We start from the raw sequence: 20,093 nt of genomic DNA, 5'->3' as shown, positions 1-20,093 counted from the left end.
TACATTCCAAACGAGCATCACTGTTAAATACAGGAATTATCCACTGTTGTGATTCCACTATATTTTTTATTCCTTTTCTTAGAAATTCTATGCTTAAAAAAAGATAAATAAAAAAGCCAGCTATTACATATAAGGTAGTTCAGAGACCACTACTGATGGCTTGGTGAAGAAAGCTAGGCATAGAGTGCTATCAAGGAACAAGCACTTTAATACCTTGTTGGGGGCATTTCAAACACCACTAGAAAAACCCAAATACCCACCATCTATTAGTGGTCTGAAGAGCTTATGTCCATTTTAACATCTGAACGTATCTTATAATCAACAACCTCATTTGGACACCAATTTCAATGGCTTATATAAATGCATATGTTTAAGTAAGTCTGATGCACCATTCTTAACTTTTTAATGGATTGTTGGATTCTTCATGTTAATGGGAATGGATATTGCATTTCCCCCTTCACTTTTTTCTCCTTCTTCCTTTTACAATATTTGCTATGCACCTAAAGCAAAATCTAAGCAATTTAGCCTCTTCTGGACTCTGTTACATCAATATACTTAAAGGATTAGTAGACACTGAGAAACAAGATGTTCTTCTACAAATGTTTCTCGAGTGACAATTGTGTGGGGTGTGGCAATCGTTATGTTTCGGAGATGCAACTTCCACTACATATTTTTTTTTAACAGCAACTTTTACTTCTATAGATGCCACTGCAGGAGAACAAGTACCGGGGGTGGGGGAGTGGAAATTCATGGGTGCAGGCCAATGTTTTTGTGTTTTGAATATATAATCTTAATTTGTTGTGCGACAGCAATGACACCGGATTGGTAGGGAAGAAACTCCTCTTATAAACAAAAGACATTGTGCTCTATTGTTCCATATTGCTTGGGAAACGTGCTGTGTGCCTCTATGGGTCTGAAAGAGACCTGCAAACACAGTTGCCTCACTGCTGGAGCCAGGCATTTCTGCACCCACCACTCTATCCCGCTGAATGAGCTACTCACTAGTACGAGTGACGAGCATGACGGGCCTGCTGATATCATTCTTGTTGTTCGATTTGCGTTTGACTGAAAAGACAGAAATATTGTAGGCTTTGCCGGAGGCTAGTGCCCGCAAATGGTGGGCAGCACGGCTTCGGTCCACATAATCAGTCCAGCGGTAAGAGCCGTCGAAGGATACGTACGTCACGGCGTAGCCATCAATCATTTGCTTGGCAGCCGGGTCCATGGGAGGGCGCCAAGAGATTGTCAGCCCTGTCTCCTCCACCTTTTCCACCTTTAATGATGTTGGTGGCAGCAGCTCTTCAGGGTGTCAATGCAAACGAAAGAAAAGGAAGCATAATACATGTTAACAAACAGAATTCTTTCCCTCCTTCATCTCATTATCGTATTTTTCATACAAGAAGAAGCAGGTAAGGCAGCCTTCCCCAATCTTGGGTCTCCAGTTGCTGTTGGATTCCAACCCCCATCTTTCCCACCCAGCGTGGTCAAGGATGATGGGAACTGAAGTCCAATAATACCTGGGGACCCAAGGTTGGGGAATGAATAGTTTATGATTAATATAAACTTAATATATTAAGGTAAGACTGGCAGACTGCTAGTGTTAAACATGCTGTGTTTCAAATATGGAATTCTGAACTGCATTAACTTTCATAACTTTTTTGAGGGGATACTGAGTATGCAGATCTGCAAAGAGAATCCACATCACATGGTGCATTATGAGCACAACAGATGGGAATGTGCTCATCTACTCTGCCACAGTGGGAACAAGTTCTTGATAAACATTCATACTGGGTAGTAACGCTACAGCAAGGTTATGTGGGCCCTTGGCTCCCATTAGTTTACTCATTTGACTCTTAAGATCCAGCACTGGATCCTTGAATGATATGCTCTTCTGGTTTCAGTTCAGTTCAACTGGACAAGAATCACCAAAGTAACCCAATTTTCAACAAACATATATGAAACCCTTCACAGCTTGGGACCAGTTTACTTCTGGGATTGCCTTACACCATATATGCCCATTCAGCTGATTTGATCTGTGAAACTGGCAGTGTTATGGTGCCATGTAATACTTGTTCTGCATTTGTAAGAAATTGGTCTTTTCATGTGGCATCACCTACTACACTTTAGAAATCCCCGACTATTGACATCTGGCAGGCACCTTCGCTTTACTCTTTTCTTTTTGGCGCCTGATGAAAACATTTTTTTTGTTTAGAAAAAATAGAGATTGCATGTTTAGACATATAGCAGTTGCATGTGTTTTAGTTCTTTTAAGCTGATGCTGATTTTAATCACCTTCTGAATAGGTTTGCTTTGTGTTTTGTAAAATACAATGTCGGTTTGAATGTTGTGTTTTTCTTCCTTTTCTTTTGTAGTTTACTACTGTTATTTGTAAAACATAAAAAGTGATGTTATTCGTTTTGAAAAACTCAATTAAAAAACCGAACCTATTTTAAAAGGATTTTATTGCCTGCTATATGTCTACCATTTTCTGGGATCAGCATGGTTAGCAATGACTCTACAGTGGTGCCTCGCAAGACGAAATTAATTCATTCCGCGAGTTTTTTCGTCTAGCGAATTTTTCGTCTTGCGAAGCACGGTGTCGGAAAAGTTTTGGAAAAGCTTTAAAAATCACCAAAAACCTCAAAAAAGGCTACCACACCGCATTCTATGAGTTGCTCCTCGTAGTCAAGTCACAACTGTATTAACGGTGTTAAGAAAAAGGAAACAAACTTGCAAAAAAACGCAAGACGTTTTCGTCTTGCAAAGCAAGCCCATAGGAAAATTCGTCTTGCGAAGCAGCTCAAAAACCGCAAAACCCTTTCGTCTAGTGAGTTTTTTGTCTTGCGAGGCATTCGTCTTGCGGGGCACCACTGTATTTCAGACAACTATGGAAATGGCTTTTTTACCTTTCTCACAGTTGTTGCCGGTATAGCCCACTTTGCAGGTACAGATGTGAGATCCGTTACTGGGCAGGCAGTAGCCTCTGCTCCCACAGGGGTTGGAGAAACAGGGATCACTAGCTGGGGAAGAAGTGCAAAACGAACAGTTCAGAACAGTGGTTCTTCAAGACAGTGCAGGCTCCCTTAGGAAACTATGTCAGGAGAGGATCAGACTAAATACCGATCTTTTTTTTAACTGAATCTACCTTTCTTAAAAGGCTACTAAGAACCTTTGCATGTATTACATGTGCTCCCATTCTATATCAGCTTACCTATTTCACAATGGTAGCCAAAGAAGCCCTCTGGGCAGACACACAGGTAGGAGCCACTGTAATTTTCGCAATCTCCTCCATTTCGACAAGGGTTTGATTCACAGGCATCCACTTCTGGAGGGCATAAATACACTCACTCAGATATCTGTAGGAGGTGTCACATGGAATTAAGAGGATGACTCTGCATCTGGTGGAGAATCCCTTGCAAAGATGCCTGCTGTAGTACACTGCATTAGCTCACGTGAAAACCCTCCCTGGGGCCATCCATCTGCACAGTATATTAATCTCCCTGGTAAACATGAAATCAGCGGATGAAATTCATGATAGATGGTGGCATGTTTCCTTAAGCCTGTCTAATTGTTGCTTACATGCAGCACCAAACCATTTACTTCTGAGTTACAGAATTTCCTGTTCAAGATTTTGCATACCGCTTACATAGCTGTCAACTGTCCCTTATTTGGCGGGAAACTCCCTTATCCCAGCGCTGTTTCCCGCTGCTGTCCCGGATTGATGATGTCCCTTAAATTTCCTGGGTTTCAAGGGAAGCAGATCCTCTCCCTCCCTCCCTGCCGGCCAGGGAGGAGGGAGGCTCCAACTGTGTTGCTTGGCTGCGTTGCTCACCCAATAAGGAGTCTAAGAACGACTGGGGGGTGGAGCTTGCATGCCTTGTGCCGATCAAATCGGCTGCATTGCCTGGGGACTCGCCTTTGCTCAGCGCTTCCCAGCGGAGAGGTGATGGTGGTTTTCCTTGCTATATCCCCTTTGCTGGGTTGCTGCACTGTGGGCTTCGTTTGGCTGCTGGTTGACTAAAATCCCTTATTTTGGCTGCTGATCCCTTATTTTTGAGGCTGCTGGTCCCTTATTTTCAAATCTGTAAGTTGACAGCTATGACCGCTTATTAGACCATAGCCACTCACTACAGATGAGTTGCTTCTACAGCGAGACCTTGGCTGCGTACACACTCCTATCTACAACATTAGCCACAATCCATATCTATCCTGTATCTATTCTATAATGAAATGCAGAATTTGGATGATTCCCCCGCAAGCCAGCTTTGGTCTGAATTGAGGAAAAGAACAACCTTGCTATTTTTTAAAGTTGATAATGTGTATTAGCCTGACAGCTAGTGCATGACACCATGCCATCTGAAACCTTCTGAGTTAGAAAGGTCTTTAAATAGCATTTTCTATGGGTTAGAGCAATGTTAACTTCCGTACGACTACTGTTATGTCCACATAGGCTGTGAGGCTCACACAGCCTATGGCAGCTGAGTTGGTTAAAGAAAATAACTCAGGTTTTCCAAGAATAACCTCTTTCTATGGCTTTGCCTTAGAACCTTTGAACTGTTACCAGTATTAAGAAATTTATGCTAAAAGAAAGTGGGATATGTTAGTACCAGCGGAACAGATGGAGCAGCTTAAGGATATTTGGGAGATTCCAGTGATCTTGAATTGCTAGTAGGAAGTAGTGATAGAAGTTCCAAGAAGGGTCAACAGACTATTTACCCGTTTCACACTGAGTTCCAATGAAACCCTCAGGACAATGACAGGCAAAGGATCCTGGTCGATCTGTGCAGGTCCCACCATTCTTGCATGGATCAGACAGGCATTCATCAATCTCTGTAGAGAATGCAGAAGGGAGAGGGGGAGCAGTACAGTGACTTCATCAGCACAACAACACTATCAAAGGTAGAAAACCAGCAGTAATGGGGTAGAAAGTGGAGAACTTTATGTTTTTCTTCCTCATCTTAAACTTTGTTGTGGCAAAACAGTTTTAATTCTGCAAAAATAGTGGGGCAGGAAGAGGGGAGAAGCAAGATAATTTTAACTCTTGGCAGTTGTAGCTATATGATGGTGTAAGTGTTGTTTACAGTACATTAATTAATATTTATTTTTGCAAAGAGCAATGGGGTTGCAGGGAGGTTTGATGTCAAACATTTATACAGCAATTACTGTATTTTTCTGTGTATAAGACTAGGTGTTTTTTTTTAAACCAAAAAAGTAGGTTTAAAATTGGGGCTCGTCTTATACACGGGTAGTGCTGAGGGGTGTTTTCTTAATTTGGAGTCCCCCAAAATAAGTGGCATCTTATACATGGGGGCGTCTTATACACGGAAAAATACGGTACTTCACCAAATGATGTTTTACAATTATCACTTCATTAACAGATATAGTCTTGCCTGGTAACAGCACACAGGATTCACCAAAAGGTCCCTGACACCAGGGTAAGAGGCTATTTTATTGTTGCTGGGAAGAAACCCTACAAAGGTAGCACTTCTGCATAAAGCAGCTTTTAGGTGGGGATGGAAAAAGAGAAAGGGACACCCAGAACTCCTAACACTGCATCCTAAGAAATGAACAGGCATATTTAAGAGCGCATTAGCACTAATAATTGATCTTAGGAAGGGGATTTCCAAAGGCTATAGAGAACAATAAACCTCACATCTCACATCCTGTTTGCAAGCGCAAATAAGAATTTGTAAATGAAGCATTATGCAAGTTTAAAAGTACTTTAGAATTGATAGGAATGTATTATATGAATAAAGAAAATTAATAACTACTACATTATAAAAAATTGGTTAGTGAACCAACTGGCTGTTTTTATATTGCACCCCCCTCGCCCTCATTAATAGACAATGGCATTTCTTCAAGCCTGCATTAGTCCATTCTTTAATAAGCAAGTAGGTGTGTTCCATGCCATTCCTTCCATTCCTGTCAGAAGGCAGGGCTTTCTATGTCAACTGTATTAAGGGCTTGGGCTTGGTTTTGTGTCTTCATTTCTCATACCTGAAAACAGAATTTTTCCTATCTGAAAATATGAATATAATGGGAAGTTATGCAGTCTTCCCCTGTTACTCAGTTCAGCAAGTTTAAAGAAAACACTCTCATGAAAGAGATCACTGATCATCCAAAGCTTGCTTTTGCCAATTTCCCCTCCCAGTCACAAAGTTGTTCCACAGAGAAACAAGGCGATGTTATTAAGCAACACAATTGAAATATTGTTACATAATAAAGTTTATCCCCCCCAACCATATTTTAAGGCACGGTTTCTAGCAAGATGGGCCTTTCTATACCATATCCCAAGAAGATGACTTGGGTATTTCAATGACATTGTTATTTCCCCCACAATCAGTCAATGTGGCTTTTTAAAAAGCATCGTTTTGCTTTATGTTATCCCTTTCCAGTTTATTGGAAGATAGGAGATTATTAACCAAATGAAAAACAACAAAGTCAGGGGACCTGATGGGATACCTGCCGAAATCTTCAAAGTGGGCAGAATTGAACTTACACAACAACTTCACAAGCTCATCGAAAAAATCTGGGAAAGAGAAGAGATCCCAGCAGACTTTAGGGATGCCAAAATTATCAATCTCTTTAAAAAAAGGTGACAAAACTGATTGCGGAAACTATCAAGGCATCTCTCTATTAGCTGTAGCCAGCAAAATTCTTGCAAGGATCTTAGCAAACTGTCTCTTAACAATATCCAAGGTGACCCTTCCTGAATCCCAAAATGGTTTTCGGCCTTCTGCGGGAGGCAGTGGAAGACAGAAGTGCCTGGTGTGCTCTGGTTCATGGGGTCACGAAGAGTCAGACACAACTAAACGACTAAACAACAACAAGTTTCCTGGTGCTCACCATCATGACCAAGACCTCTATGCATTCAACTGGGCCACCATAACACTTATCACATCTATCTCAAAAAGCCAGCAACCTAAGTGGACTACCATCAACCCTTCATCAGCATCCCCTGCATTCACTCCCCTATATACTATGATGCACACCCATTCATTCACATTACTCACACAACTGTAATTGGTCGGATGGCAGCCAATACACACAATCTCAATCCAGGCAAGACAGAAGAAGTACTACTGGTGGGTTACCTTAGGAGATGGTGCACAGCCTGTTCTGGCAAATTAATACTGAGAAATATAACTCTCCTTATGCAGTGCAACAAAAACTGCATCTCACAAATGCATGGGGTTTTAAATTTTACTTCAAACATGCCCCCCAGTTTACTGAAGTGTTTTAGGCTACGTGTAAAAACCGTAAGAAACATCAAAACAAGTAGCAACGGGAAAATACATATATTATTAAATATTAAAAGGTAGATATTAAAAGCAGAGATAATAAAGCAGTATAAATCTGGTGGCGGCAGAAATAACTAGCACAGGCTGTGAAAAAGTTCAGAAAGCTATTAAGTCTCAGTGTTCTAGTTCAAATGGCCTTGGAGTTCCAGAAACCCTTTCTATTAATTTATAATGACAGATCTCTGCATAAAACTGACACTGACATATGGGCAGGATCAGACTTCATCCACTGGCCTTCACCAAATATTCATCCATTTTCCTTTGGACTCTATCATCTATCTATCTATCTATCTATCTATCTATCTATCTATCTATCTATCTATCTATCATCTATCTGTCTGTCTATCTATCTATCTATCTATCTATCTATCTATCTATCTATCTATCTATCTATCATCTATCTATCATCTATCATCTATCTATCTATCTATCTATCTATCTATCTATCTATCTATCTATCTATCTATCATCTATCTATCTATCTATCTATCTATCTATCTATCTATCATCTCTATCAGTATCACTTCTGCTTTTGTCATTTTCTCCCATCTCCTCATTCTCTCATCCCTAGCCCAAAGTGGGCCTCCCACCTGGAACTGCACATCTAAATCTCTTCACTGCTGTCAAGAGAAAGGGGAAGCTTGCTGTTGATAATGCCTCCTTCTACTATAGCTGCTATACCAAGACCTTCTCAATAAAGAATTTGCCTCCACTGTCAGAGGCATTATACCTTTGCATGCCTGTTGCTGGGATTCAGAGGTGGGAACAGTGCTGTTGCACTCAGGTTCTCCTTGCGGGATTCCCATAAACACCTGGATAGCCACTGTGGGAAGAGGATGCTGGACTAGATGGACTTTAGGCCTGATGCAGCAAAACTCTTCTTGTCTTTTAAAATTCCCATTCTGCAGGTGGCTGAATCTTAATACAGAAAGGCAGGTCCCTTGCTAAAATCTTCCTGAAGGTCCTTTCTGAATTTGAAATTTTCAGTCATAAATATTTCTTTGGCTGCTTTTTCTATTTGTTCTGCTGGATTCAATTCTCTGTTGCTGATTTTATTTTGTCTCCTATTGTATTTTGGTTAACTGCCCAGAGGACTTTGTCATTAGGTAGTATATAAATATTGGAAATAATTAAATAATAAATAAAACCAAAAGCTACATTACTCTGAAAACCACAGTCCTCTAAAAAGAATTATACGTTTTTATTTTAGGTGTATGTATACCCAGCCTCCCTAACCAAAGTTCTTATTTAAAAACATTGAACACACAACAGTACAATGGTGCACACACACACACACACGCCCCAGTTCTCCAGTGTTTTGAAAAATGCCACTCTGCAGCTGGAGCTCCTGGCCTGGGATGGATTGTTGAAACAACCAGATGTTAGTCCCTCACTGGGTTTCTTAAGCTGCTGCTGCTGCTGCTTATGACTCTCACAGGATCTAGTGCCACTGGCAGATGCAGGAAGTGCTGGGAGAGCAAAAGCATTAGAAGCCTCCCCACCAGTCCTCAGGTGTTCCAGCTGCAACTTTGCTGCTGAATCTCTGGGCCGCAGCAAGTCTCCTAGGAAATAATCCTGGCTCAGAAATGGCTGGATGTTAAGTCCCTCAGGGCCAGGACTTTCTCAATGGGTCTTATGGTAACACTGATGGTACGCCCTGACATAGCACCGATGTGGTGCTATGGGCAACAACGTCATGCGACTTTCTGGCACACATACTTGCACATTCTCTTACCCAACTCACAGTGGTGTCCTGTATAGCCAGTTTTGCACAAGCACAGGAAAGTGGCAATTCGATCTTTACACAAGCCTCCGTTCAGACACGGCTGAGATCTGCATTCATCAATTTCTGTTACAGAGAGGGGAGAAGAAGAAGAGTTTGGATTTGATATCCTGCTTTATCACTACCCGAAGGAGTCTCAAAGCGGCTAGCATTCTCCTTTCCCTTCCTCCCCCACAACAAACATTATGTGAGGTGAGTGGAGATGAGAGACTTCAAAGAAGTGTGACTAGCCCAAATGATGATGATGATGATAATTATTATTATTATTATTATTATTATTATTATTATTATTATTTGTACCCCGTCCATCTGGCTGGGCTTCCCCAGCCACTCTGGGCGGATTCCAAAAAAAATTAAAATCCTCTAATACATCAAACATTAAAAGCTTCCCTAAACAGGGCTGCCTTCAGATGTCTTCTAAAAGTCTGGTAGTTGTTCTCTTTGACATCTGGTGGGAGGGCGTTCCACAGGGAGGGTGCCACTACCGAGAAGGCCCTCTGCCTGGTTCCCTGTAACTTGGCTTCTCGCAGTGAGGGAAGCGCCAGAAGGCCTTCGGTGCTGGATCTCAGTGTCCGGGCAGAATGATGGGGGTGGAGACGCTCCTTTAGGTATACTGGGCTGAGGCCATTTAGGGCTTTAAAGGTCAGCACCAACACTTTGAATTGTGCTCGGAAACGTACTGGGAGCCAATGTAGGTCTTTTAAGACCGGTGTTATGTGGTCTCGGCGGCCGCTCCCAGTCACCAGTCTAGCTGCCGCGTTCTGGATTAGTTGTAGTTTCCGGGTCACCTTCAAAGGTAGCCCCACGTAGAGCGCATTGCAGTAGTCCAAGCGGGAGATAACCAGAGCATGCACCACTCTGGCAAGACAGTCCGCAGGCAGATAGGGTCTCAGCCTGCGTACCAGATGGAGCTGGTAAACAGCTGCCCTGGACACAGATTTAACCTGTGCCTCCATGAACAGCTGCGAGTCCAAAATGACTCCCAGGCTGCGCACCTGGTCCTTCAGGGGCACAGTTACCCCATTCAGGACCAGGGAATCCTCCACACCTGCCCGCCTCCTGTCCCCCAAGAACAGTACTTCTGTCTTGTCAGGATTCAACCTCAATCTGTTAGCCGCCATCCAACCTCCAACCGCCTCCAGGCACTCACACAGGGCCTTCACTGCCTTCACTGGTTCTGATTTGAAAGAGAGGTAGAGCTGGGTATCATCCGCATACTGATGAACACCCAGCCCAAACCCCCTGATGATCTCTCCCAGCGGCTGCATATAGATGTTGAAAAGCATGGGGGAGAGGACAGAACCCTGAGGCACCCCACAAGTGAGAGCCCAGGGGTCTGAACACTCATCCCCCACCACCACTTTCTGAACACGCCCCAGGAGAAAGGAGCGGAACCACTGTATGACAGTGCCCCCAGCTCCCAGCCCTTCAAGACGGTCCAGAAGAATGTTATGGTCGATGGTATCAAACACTGCTGAGAGATCCAGCAGAACTAGGAAACAGCTCTCACCTTTGTCCCTAGCCCGCCGGAGATCATCAACCAGTGCGACCAAGGCAGTTTCAGTCCCATGATGAGGCCTGAATCCCGACTGGAAGGGATCCAAATGGTCCGCTTCTTCCAGGCGTGCCTGGAGTTGTTCAGCAACCACTCGCTCAATCGATCACCTTGCCGAAGAATGGAAGATTTGAGACTGGGCGATAGTTGGCCATCGTGGCCGCATCTAAAGATGGTTTTTTAAGAAGCGGTTTAATAACCGTCTCTTTCAGCAGGTCTGGGAAGGCTCCCTCACGGAGGGAAGCATTCACCACTCCACAAAGCCCATCGCCCAGCCCTTCCCGGCTAGCTTTTATGAGCCAGGATGGGCAAGGATCAAGGAGACAGGTGGTTGGTTTCACTCGTCCAAGCAGCCTGTCCACATCCTTGGAGGTAACAGATTGGAACTGATCCCACGCAATTTGACTAGACAGGGCTCTGGCACTCTCTCGCCTCGGCCCTGCTCCTATGGTGGCATCTACCTCTTCCCGAATCTGAGCGACTTTATCTGCAAAAAACTTTGCAAAATCATTGGAGGAGATCATGTGGCCCATACTGGGCCCTGATGTAGCAGGTGGTTCCACTAAATTGCGAACCACCTGAAAAAGTCCCATGCTGCTGTCACCCGGCAGCTGCATGTGGAGGAGCGGGGAATCAAACCTGGTTTACCAGATTATGAGTCTACCGCTCTTAACCACTACACCACACTGGCTCTCAGTGATGACCATCTAGCTGTAATGGAAGACCATAAAAGCCCTGAAAGAGACACAGACACCCACACCCCTCCCTTATGTGCAGGGCATGTGGATTGGAGCAGCCTACACATTTGGAAAGGTGCATGTTAGAAACAACTCCTCCCACTGCAGCATGGGAACCGGGGATAAAAGGAACCAGAGGTGCAAACACAAATCTAGTCACACAGTAAGCACCACTAGTCAGGGGCAACATGCTGCCTGTTAGCTGCTGGTCAAGAGGGGTTGCTTCCCTTTCACAGTATGGGCTATGTCAGCTTTGCCCAGCTTGCACCTATTGTTCTTTTATAATGGCTTATCTGTATCATCGTTTCCTTAAGCTTGAGAAGTGCTATGGTTTCCCCAAGGGGATTTCCTCTATCCTTTTATCAACTACATGTCCCAGACTTCCAAGATACACAAGAACGCTAGAACTCCAGAATAATCACAGGAACCAAAACTGGCACTGGTCTGGTTCCACTTTGTCTTCTCACAAGAACAATAGGCAGGTATCAGACACTGAAGGGTACAGTACTATAGTTCTGATGAAATATTAAAGTCACCTGAAATTTTTGCTTGAAGCTGAGAAGGACCTGATCTCTCTCTCTCTCTCTCTCTCTCTCTCTCTCTCTCACACACACACACACACACACACACTCACTCAAACACAAAATCAAGTTACCGTTACACTCCGGAGGGTCACTCCAGATGCCTTGTGTTCTGCACACCCTGGGGTTATTCTGGGGACTGAGAACATAACCCAGATCACACTGGTATTCTGCCAGAGAGCCCAGCTTAGTGGAGTTAAATGCCACCTGGGCATGCTTCACCTCCTTGGGGGTACCACAGTCTACCTCTATAAGGAAAAGAAAGAGTGGGGGAGGGGTGGAAGAAGAAAGGTTATAGAGCAATGCATTTGTTATATAGTCTATGAGCTGCACAATTAACACTGATGTAAATAAGGGCTCTGCACTGATGAGAGCACTGGGGATAGCGAAGGCCTAGTTCTTCACACAGAACCTAAAAGGGCATTCCCTTTTGTGTGAGCGACTTGCTGAGTTATGTTAGAAAAGTTCTCATGCTGTGGCCTGCCTTGATCAGAGAAGCAAAAACTGCAATGCCAGCCTCTAAAAGTAATGTCGCCAGGGCAAGCCTTCAGCGGTTAGCATCATTTGTTCCAAGAGACACTGCTCTTAGCTCCCAAATGCAGTTTGTGGTGCTGCAAATAATTAGCATGGATCTGAGCTGCAAGTTCCAACCTGCCTTACACAAATTTCACAGAAGCTGAAATTTTCAGACAGAACTTCCAAAAACCTCCAGAAGCAGTCCAGAACATTAGCTGAATGGTTTGGCTTTTTAAAAGAATTGAAAATGTCGGCAAGGCCCATTGTACTAGGGCAGATGACCTATCACAGCTGACTATGGGGCATTGCCTTTCTAAGCGTTTACCTGATTGGCAGTGCCTTCCTGTGTAGCCAGCTGGGCATGTGCACAAATAGCTGTTGCCAAGATCCTGACAAGTGGCTCCATTTTCACATGGATGCAGGAGGCAAGGAGAAGGAGCTGTGAAAGCAGAGCCCAGCCCACCAATACAAAATTGTTCCATTTAGTATTCCAAACAGAGCTTACAAAAGCACCTTTAAAAAATGAAACAACATGTGACAGTAACACAAATGATTTCTAACCCTAGTAATGCAGTCACACTGCAGGATATTTTACACCACCAACACCAGAGACTTAACTCTGTGTTACACTAACTGCTCGGCTTGCATCAATGTTGGAATTTTGAATTTTGGCTTTACTCCAGGACTGCAGCATACGAAGAGGGGAGATTTAATTCTTCCCTCACCAGCTGCTATTCCAGTGAAAATAATCCCCCATGCTCCAGTTAGTAATGGAGTGGGGAAAATTCTATTGGTACCAATGGAGGGTGGAAGCTCCTTTTGGTGCCAATGGAAGTTGTTGACCCCCTATCTCTAAAGGCAGCATAGGGAGAGGGGATTTCTATTGAGATCACAGAAGGGAAGGAGAAGATTAAACCTCCTCTCCTAAAGAACTGTAGAATCAATGGAAATTGCCCATTCCACTGTGCTTATGATTAGTTTTTAGAAGTTCAGTGACTTAGCTGCAAGGCACACAATTATCACAACCTGTAGTTATGCCACCCAAGCAGCTATGTTCTGAGCACCCAGCTATGGTTCAACCTAGACCACTGATCAGTACTTTTGATTGCTGTTCAGGATAAATCTAGCTCCTAATTTCATATCATGCCTGGCATCAAGCTTACTTTTTACCTCTACAATGGAAAGCAATCAAATCTTCAACACTTTGCTCAAATCTGCAATATAAACAATACATTCATTCATTCATTCATTTAGTTGAGTATTTCTAAATAGGGATTTCAGTAAATTCTAACTCCTTGGAGATTCAACATCCTGACCCCAGCCTATTGAGATCAAGCAGGCTCCTTCATTGTACTCTTCCAGCACCTGCATAAAGCATTCTTGTTCAGACAAGCCTACCCAGATGCTCAGAAAGTTGAGGTACTCTTAATCTGTTTTAATATTTTAACTTTTGTATGTTTTGAAAGTAGGGTTCTGAACTTTTATTGACTTTGCTGCTATATCTTTTGTAAACCACTCTGAGGTTTCACAACCAAGCGGTGTGTAAGTTTTATGAAGTAAATAAAGAAAACAACAGTGTTGGACTGGATGGCTACTAGCCATTATGAGTTGTGCTCAGGTTCGGCCTGTGTGCTTCCTATAGGCATCTGGTTGGCTACTGTGAGATGAAGAAGCTGATCGGCCTAATCCACCAGGCTCTTCTTATGTTCTTAAACTCCCTCAGGTTGCCAAAAGGAGACCCCATCTGATGGCTTTACCCTCTGGGGAGAGAAACCATACCTGCTGCCTAATGTCAATAGGCCTCTGGCTTAGTCATTGCCCGAAGAGCATGCCTTTTCTTTCACATGTGCTGCTCACATGTGGAAGACTCCTCCAATCCTATAACTACATTTGGAACTCCCCCCTTCTCAATTGTTTTTTGGTGTTCCTCTTTCAACAAACCTCCAAAATGGAGATCTCGAACCCAGTTAACATCCATGTGGGATGTGCTGCTACAGTTGCTTTAAAATGTGTGTGCAACTGTTTCACAAATATATATTTCAACATTGCAAATGCTTCATGGGAAGCGATTCATAAATGAAATAAATAATACACTAATACCTATCTCACAGTGTCGCCCGGAATATCCTGGGAGGCAGTCACATTTGTACTTGCCGATATAGTGGAAACAGGTCCCCCCATTATGACAAGGCCCTGAGGCACAGGGGTCAGGCTTGCCTGTGAAAACAGAAGGTCCAGGTTACATAGCAAACAATTCCTTAACACCTCCCAAGAAGTCCCTTTACGTCCCCATCCCCTCGGCTAAAATTGCGGCAGAGCATGCTGTGGAGATACCTATCTCACAGTGCTTCCCCGTAAAGCGGTAAGGACAGGTGCAGTGGTATTCTCCATCCGATTCTTTACACGTCCCTCCATTGCGGCAGGGCCCAGAACTGCACAGCTTTGGTTTTGCTGGGAAGGGAAAAAAGCATCCGTACTTGTTACAAGCCCCTTTAAAAGACAGGTGGAAGGAGGAGTTCCACTCACTGGGCCTCTAGCCCTTTCGTCAGGTTAAACTGTGTCCCTGGCACCTTCCCTGACCAATCCAATGAAATAGGACTGGCAACAGATCCACGGCAGACAAAATAAAAGCACTTCCACATAAAGCGTCATTAATTTTTATTGAATTTGCTTTCAAAGCAGGAGTCCCGATGTCTGCATCGGCTTAAGTTTTGCACATCACCATTGCTCAGTCTCACAGTTATGTCAACTAAAAGTGTTACTCAACTGGAACAGACTAATAGCAACTGAAAGTAGTGTTTATTTGCGATAGGTTGCTATGTCATTTTTTCTGCCTTACAATGTATGCTGAATATAATTTTGGTGTTTAGAAGCTGTTTTTTCCGAATGTTTGGCAACTGGAAGTGCTAGTTTGTTGGCACCAGGCTATTAAGCTATATCCATTTCTATTTTTTACCGTGTTCAGAATTGTTTTACTGCAAGGTTTCCCAAACTTGCGTCTCCAGCTGTTTTTGGACTACAACTCCCATCATCCTTAGCTAGCAGGATTAGGGGTCAGGGATGATGGGAATTGTAATCCAAAAACAGCTGGAGACCCAGGTTTGGAAACCCTGTTTTACTGCATTGCTGTTATTGTGTAGAAGAATACATTTTAGTAAAACCTGAAGGTTTTTGTTTTTTTGTTTGTCTTGGCTTCTCACAATGTCTTTTTGACCTGAGAGAGAACCATGCCCTGGACCAGCCACAGGAGAGAAAAGGAGGGGAAGAACATTACCTGCAGTCAATTCCATCACCCTGCACTAGGAAAAAAATGATAGTGTGTCCTATTTATAGCAACAAAGTAGGATTTGGAAAGGCAGCTTCTGTTCTTCCATTCAGGGTTGGCAAATACCTTTCTCACAGTGCCTGCCGACGAAGCCTCGGGTACATTCACAGGTGTAGGAGTCATCTTGAGCGTCACATGATCCGCCATTCAGACAAGGATCCGAGTCACAAGGAGAGGGTGGCTCAGCTGCAAAAGCAGACATGGCCTCACATGGGCTGATGCTAAATAAAAACCCCACCTGCCCCACGGAAAGGAGCTCAATTAAATGACATGGAAAAAAGGACACACATCTTTGAATTAATAAGCCCAGGGGTCCTCTAGCCCACAACTCCTTGTTTCTTAGGATATTTATTTATGGGGATCTTCCTAGTGCCTGCAAACAAGCTACAAACAAACAAGCTACACAATCTCTGTAATAAAAAAAGAGCATGCTTACAGCACTTTTCAGGATACAAACTAAACTTGATGTTAAACGTGCTGCAGGCTTTTAAAAACACAACTAGCATGAGAAGGGTGGGGCTGATTATTATAAGAACTGCAGAAGGCATGGAAGGGAAACTTAGCCCCTGCTTGCAGTCCTGAAGATCAGCTCTCCTCTGAAGCAAATACTTACTTTGGAAAGAAATCTCCTATTGACACCAATGGGGGGATTTCTTGCCAATGCAAATACCATTTTCAGAGGAGGGATTTTCCTTGGGACTGCCGTGGGATGGGTGGTGGTTAGTTAGTCATGCATATGTGCTGCAATTCCAATAATGATCAATCCCTGTATCCAGTGTAGACGCAGTTACTTTTATGTGCAGTTTGGCCCAAAGAGATTCCCAGTCTTATCTCATTTACCAGGGAAGGAACGATTTGCTCAGGGACTTCAACCTGGATCTGATTTGCATGTGGAGAGCAAGAGGTAACAGAAGAAGATATGAATTGCTCATGCATCCCCTTCTCACATGCAGTTTCACCACGGCATTCAGAACTAACATTCTATCAACTGCATTGCACCTTCCCAAGTCTTTATTGCATTCAAAGAAACTGCTTCATTTATGTTGCAGGGTATGGACCCTACCTAGTATTCACAACTCCGAGTGGGTTCTGGATTAGTTTCTCTGGTATGCAATACTGGGCATTCTCCCACCACCTTGATCCTCAGATTCAAAGCCCATTTTGATGTGCCCAGACTCCCTATCCTACTTACTGTGGTTTGTGCCGTAATCCGTATGGCACACACAAAGGTAATTGCCACCGTACTCCATACAGTAGCCTCCATCTGGGCACTGGGTGTTCATATTGCAAGGTGTTGCGGTCACTTCTGCAGTGGCGGGGAGGAAACAAACACACAGCAGTTCCCTGTCATGCAGCTCAGTACCATGCAGGCGAGCTTTATTTAAAAATACCCCAACAGTTAAAGAAACATTTTGGGGTGACGCCTGCATTAAGAAACACACAAGCAAAACCAGCAGATACATGGATCTGAAGGCACTTTCTCTTAAAATAGCTTTTATGCCATGTTTCTAAATTGCTTTTAACTCTGAGAGGATTCTACACTGGGGAGGCTAACTTTTTTACTCTGGCGGCTACACTGCCCCATTGCAACCCCCCTGGGGGCCACATGTCTATAGTGACTGTGGCCCAAAAGTGTGTATAGACATCCCACATTCTCACACAAACATGCAAAGAGCCCCGTCTCCACTCCTCAGCTGATCCTTGCAGTGTGCATGTATATTTTACTCACCATTGCAGTACTGAGCTGGGCAAAGAGGTTTACTTCTCTGTGCCCAATCCAGTACTCCAAGGAAGAAGAAAACTGAGTCCTCTATGCTTTTCAGGTGATGATCAGAAGAGCAGAGGGGGTCATGCAATGTTATCCACTGTCTCTGCCTTAGATTTTTTATGGGGGGGGCACTGGGGTATAACCTGTGGAAACATGGCTGGCTTGAAAAAGATTCAGCTGGAATATCTCTAGATGGGAGGTTGAAACTGAGCATGACAAGTGTAACAGTGATACAGTCAAAATCAAGACAGTTATCCTTGTCAGTGAGAATCTTCAGAGTCATCTTGATGACTTGGTAACTGAAAAAGAGCTGGATTTCCATAAGGAAAGTTCTATAGGAGTTGTCGTTTTCTGTCTGAGGCAGAAACAGAGGCTAGACATGGACAATATTATTTAAGAGTGTTGAAGTGGTTTGAGAGAAATATCATTTCCTGTGGTATACATGGTGGATTGTATTTTTTTTGTCCCACCGCTATCTCTGATCCAACAGGTTTTGCAAAACTCACTTACCACAAGCCAGGAATGGGGAAATCAGCCCCCCTCCAGATGTTGCTGGACTTAAAAAGAAAAGGTAAAGGACTCCTGGACAGTTAAGTCCAGTCAAAGGTGACTATGAGGTTGTGGCGCTCGTCTTGCTTTAAGGCCAATGGAGCCAGCGTTTGTCCACGACAGCTTTCCAGTCATGTGGCCAACATGACTAAACCGCTACTGGCACAACGGAACACTGTGATGGAAGCCAGAGCACATGGAAATGCCGTAGCGGTACCCATTTATCTACTTGCACTGGCATGCTTTTGAACTGCTAGGTTGGCAGAAGCTGGGACAGAGCAATGGGAGCTCACTCTGTCACGGTGATTCGAACCACCGACCTTCTGATCAGCAAGCCCAAGAGGCTCAGTGGTTTAGACCACAGTGCCACCATGTCCCACTGGACTACAACTCTCATCACCCCTGACTACTGGCCATGCTAGCTGGGCTAATCAAAGCTGGAGTCCAACAGCATATGGACTATGTCCCTGCCATAAGTAAAAGTGGGATGAGTGTATACACAAGCAACAACTTAATTTTCAACCTGCCTTAAGCTGTCTGAAAAATGCTCATCTATCTCCAAAGCAAGAGCTCATTGGTGGAGAGCTTTACTGAGCTACAGAAACCAGTAATCAGAAGGTGGACAGAATAGCCTATCAGTAGCTATTAACAACATTCCTACCAAATTCACAGAGAAGACCAAAATATCCTGGAGGGCACTGGCATATGGTGACGTTTCCATCCAGACACTTCCCCCCGTTCCGACACTCGCAGTCCTCTGAGAGCTCTGCAAAAAGCCAAAGGGGGCGGGGGCGGGGGCGGGGAACTAATGAAGCTCATCTGTGCCAGCAAAAGCTCAAGCTACTGAGGCCTTCACAACCCCCACCAGTAACCAACAGAGTGTTGTTCAGGCTGCTGTGGGGAGGGATCTGGATTAGGTTTGGCTACAAGTGTTTGTGGTGACAGAACCTTTACTCCCTTTCTCATGACCTCAGATATTTACCTTAATTAACACCCAAGAGACTGCAAATTACGAACCAGCTGCTGCTGCTCCCCACTGGAGTCATCAAGCTCCACCTTTCAAAGGCTCCCTTGTGGTCCTATCTGTGCTCTGTTGTGACTCTAATGAGCCTCATTGCTTCTTGTAAGAGACGTACCTCACACTCAACCCATTTCCCCTCTCCTTCTGGAGAATGACATGAGCCAGTGTTTCCTTGCATGGGGTCACTGCCTCCAAATGGAAGATTGCAAAAAAGACTTATAGGGGCAAGTGGGGTGGAGAACAGGAAGACGTAGTGATAGGATGGAGAAAATTGCAGCTCCCACAATACTGCAGAGTGTGTAATAAATTTAGCACAGGAGACTCTCCATTAAATGAAGTACCACCTGGCCACGCTGCGGTGCATTAGGAATTGCAACAGTGTGATGGAAGTCAGTGGGCGGCCATTCTCTATATAGACTGGGAAAGGGCTGTTATAGGACCTGAATCATCAAAAGAAGAGCTTGCTACACACAAGCGTGAAAAAAAGAAAGGTATGAGAACCTCTGACTTTGTTGAATATGGTCCCACAGTTAGGGGCTGATGTAAACAACCCATTTTGATCTAATGGAAACCAAAGGACTGCCATCTTTTGGAGCACTTGTTGGCTCTGGGAACTTGCCAAGATCACAGGCCTCTTTGCTCTTGAAAATAGTGTGTGTGTAGTTCAGGTTAAGTCATTATATTGGCATTACGTTGAGAGTTTCTATCACTGGTTAACATGTCCTTCCCCTACCGGCAACTTGTGGTGGGATGTCTGTGCCATCATCACTACATGCAAGTGGCCATGTATATATTTTAGTGTCCAACCACACATAATTCTCCATATTTCCCCTAAGAGGTGTTTTCGTTTGTTTGTTTTTTGGTGGTGGGGTTTCATTTTACCCAAAGCAACAGTGTGAAGCCAGAGTCTGAATCAGACAAGCTTATTATGGTGGGGAACACTTATCTCTTCCACGC

The 20,093-nt window shown here is 44.0% G+C and overlaps 1 protein-coding gene across 4 annotated transcripts in view; it reads right to left on the bottom strand.

Annotated features, from left to right (window-relative positions):
• Window positions 1-20,093, bottom strand: part of SNED1 (sushi, nidogen and EGF like domains 1) — a 75,045-nt gene that overhangs the window by 15,363 nt on the left and 39,589 nt on the right. For all 4 annotated transcript variants that reach the window (XM_081192138.1, XM_081192139.1, XM_081192140.1 and 1 more), the window contains 12 exons: window positions 18,777-18,881; window positions 16,991-17,104; window positions 15,865-15,984; window positions 14,808-14,924; window positions 14,574-14,690; window positions 12,799-12,912; window positions 12,032-12,205; window positions 9,037-9,150; window positions 4,717-4,830; window positions 3,212-3,325; window positions 2,907-3,020; window positions 1,003-1,299 (listed from right to left, as the gene is read on the bottom strand). In XM_081192138.1, the coding sequence (XP_081048264.1) occupies window positions 1,003-1,299; window positions 2,907-3,020; window positions 3,212-3,325; window positions 4,717-4,830; window positions 9,037-9,150; window positions 12,032-12,205; window positions 12,799-12,912; window positions 14,574-14,690; window positions 14,808-14,924; window positions 15,865-15,984; window positions 16,991-17,104; window positions 18,777-18,881 (1,614 nt within the window). The remainder of the gene's footprint in view (window positions 1-1,002; window positions 1,300-2,906; window positions 3,021-3,211; window positions 3,326-4,716; window positions 4,831-9,036; window positions 9,151-12,031; window positions 12,206-12,798; window positions 12,913-14,573; window positions 14,691-14,807; window positions 14,925-15,864; window positions 15,985-16,990; window positions 17,105-18,776; window positions 18,882-20,093) is intronic.

This window comes from Podarcis bocagei (genome assembly GCF_964188305.1).
Source record: "Podarcis bocagei genome assembly, chromosome: 4".
Lineage (NCBI taxonomy): Eukaryota > Metazoa > Chordata > Lepidosauria > Squamata > Lacertidae > Podarcis > Podarcis bocagei.
Note: the sequence above shows the minus strand (reverse complement) of the source record. Positions and strands in the feature narration are given on the sequence as shown.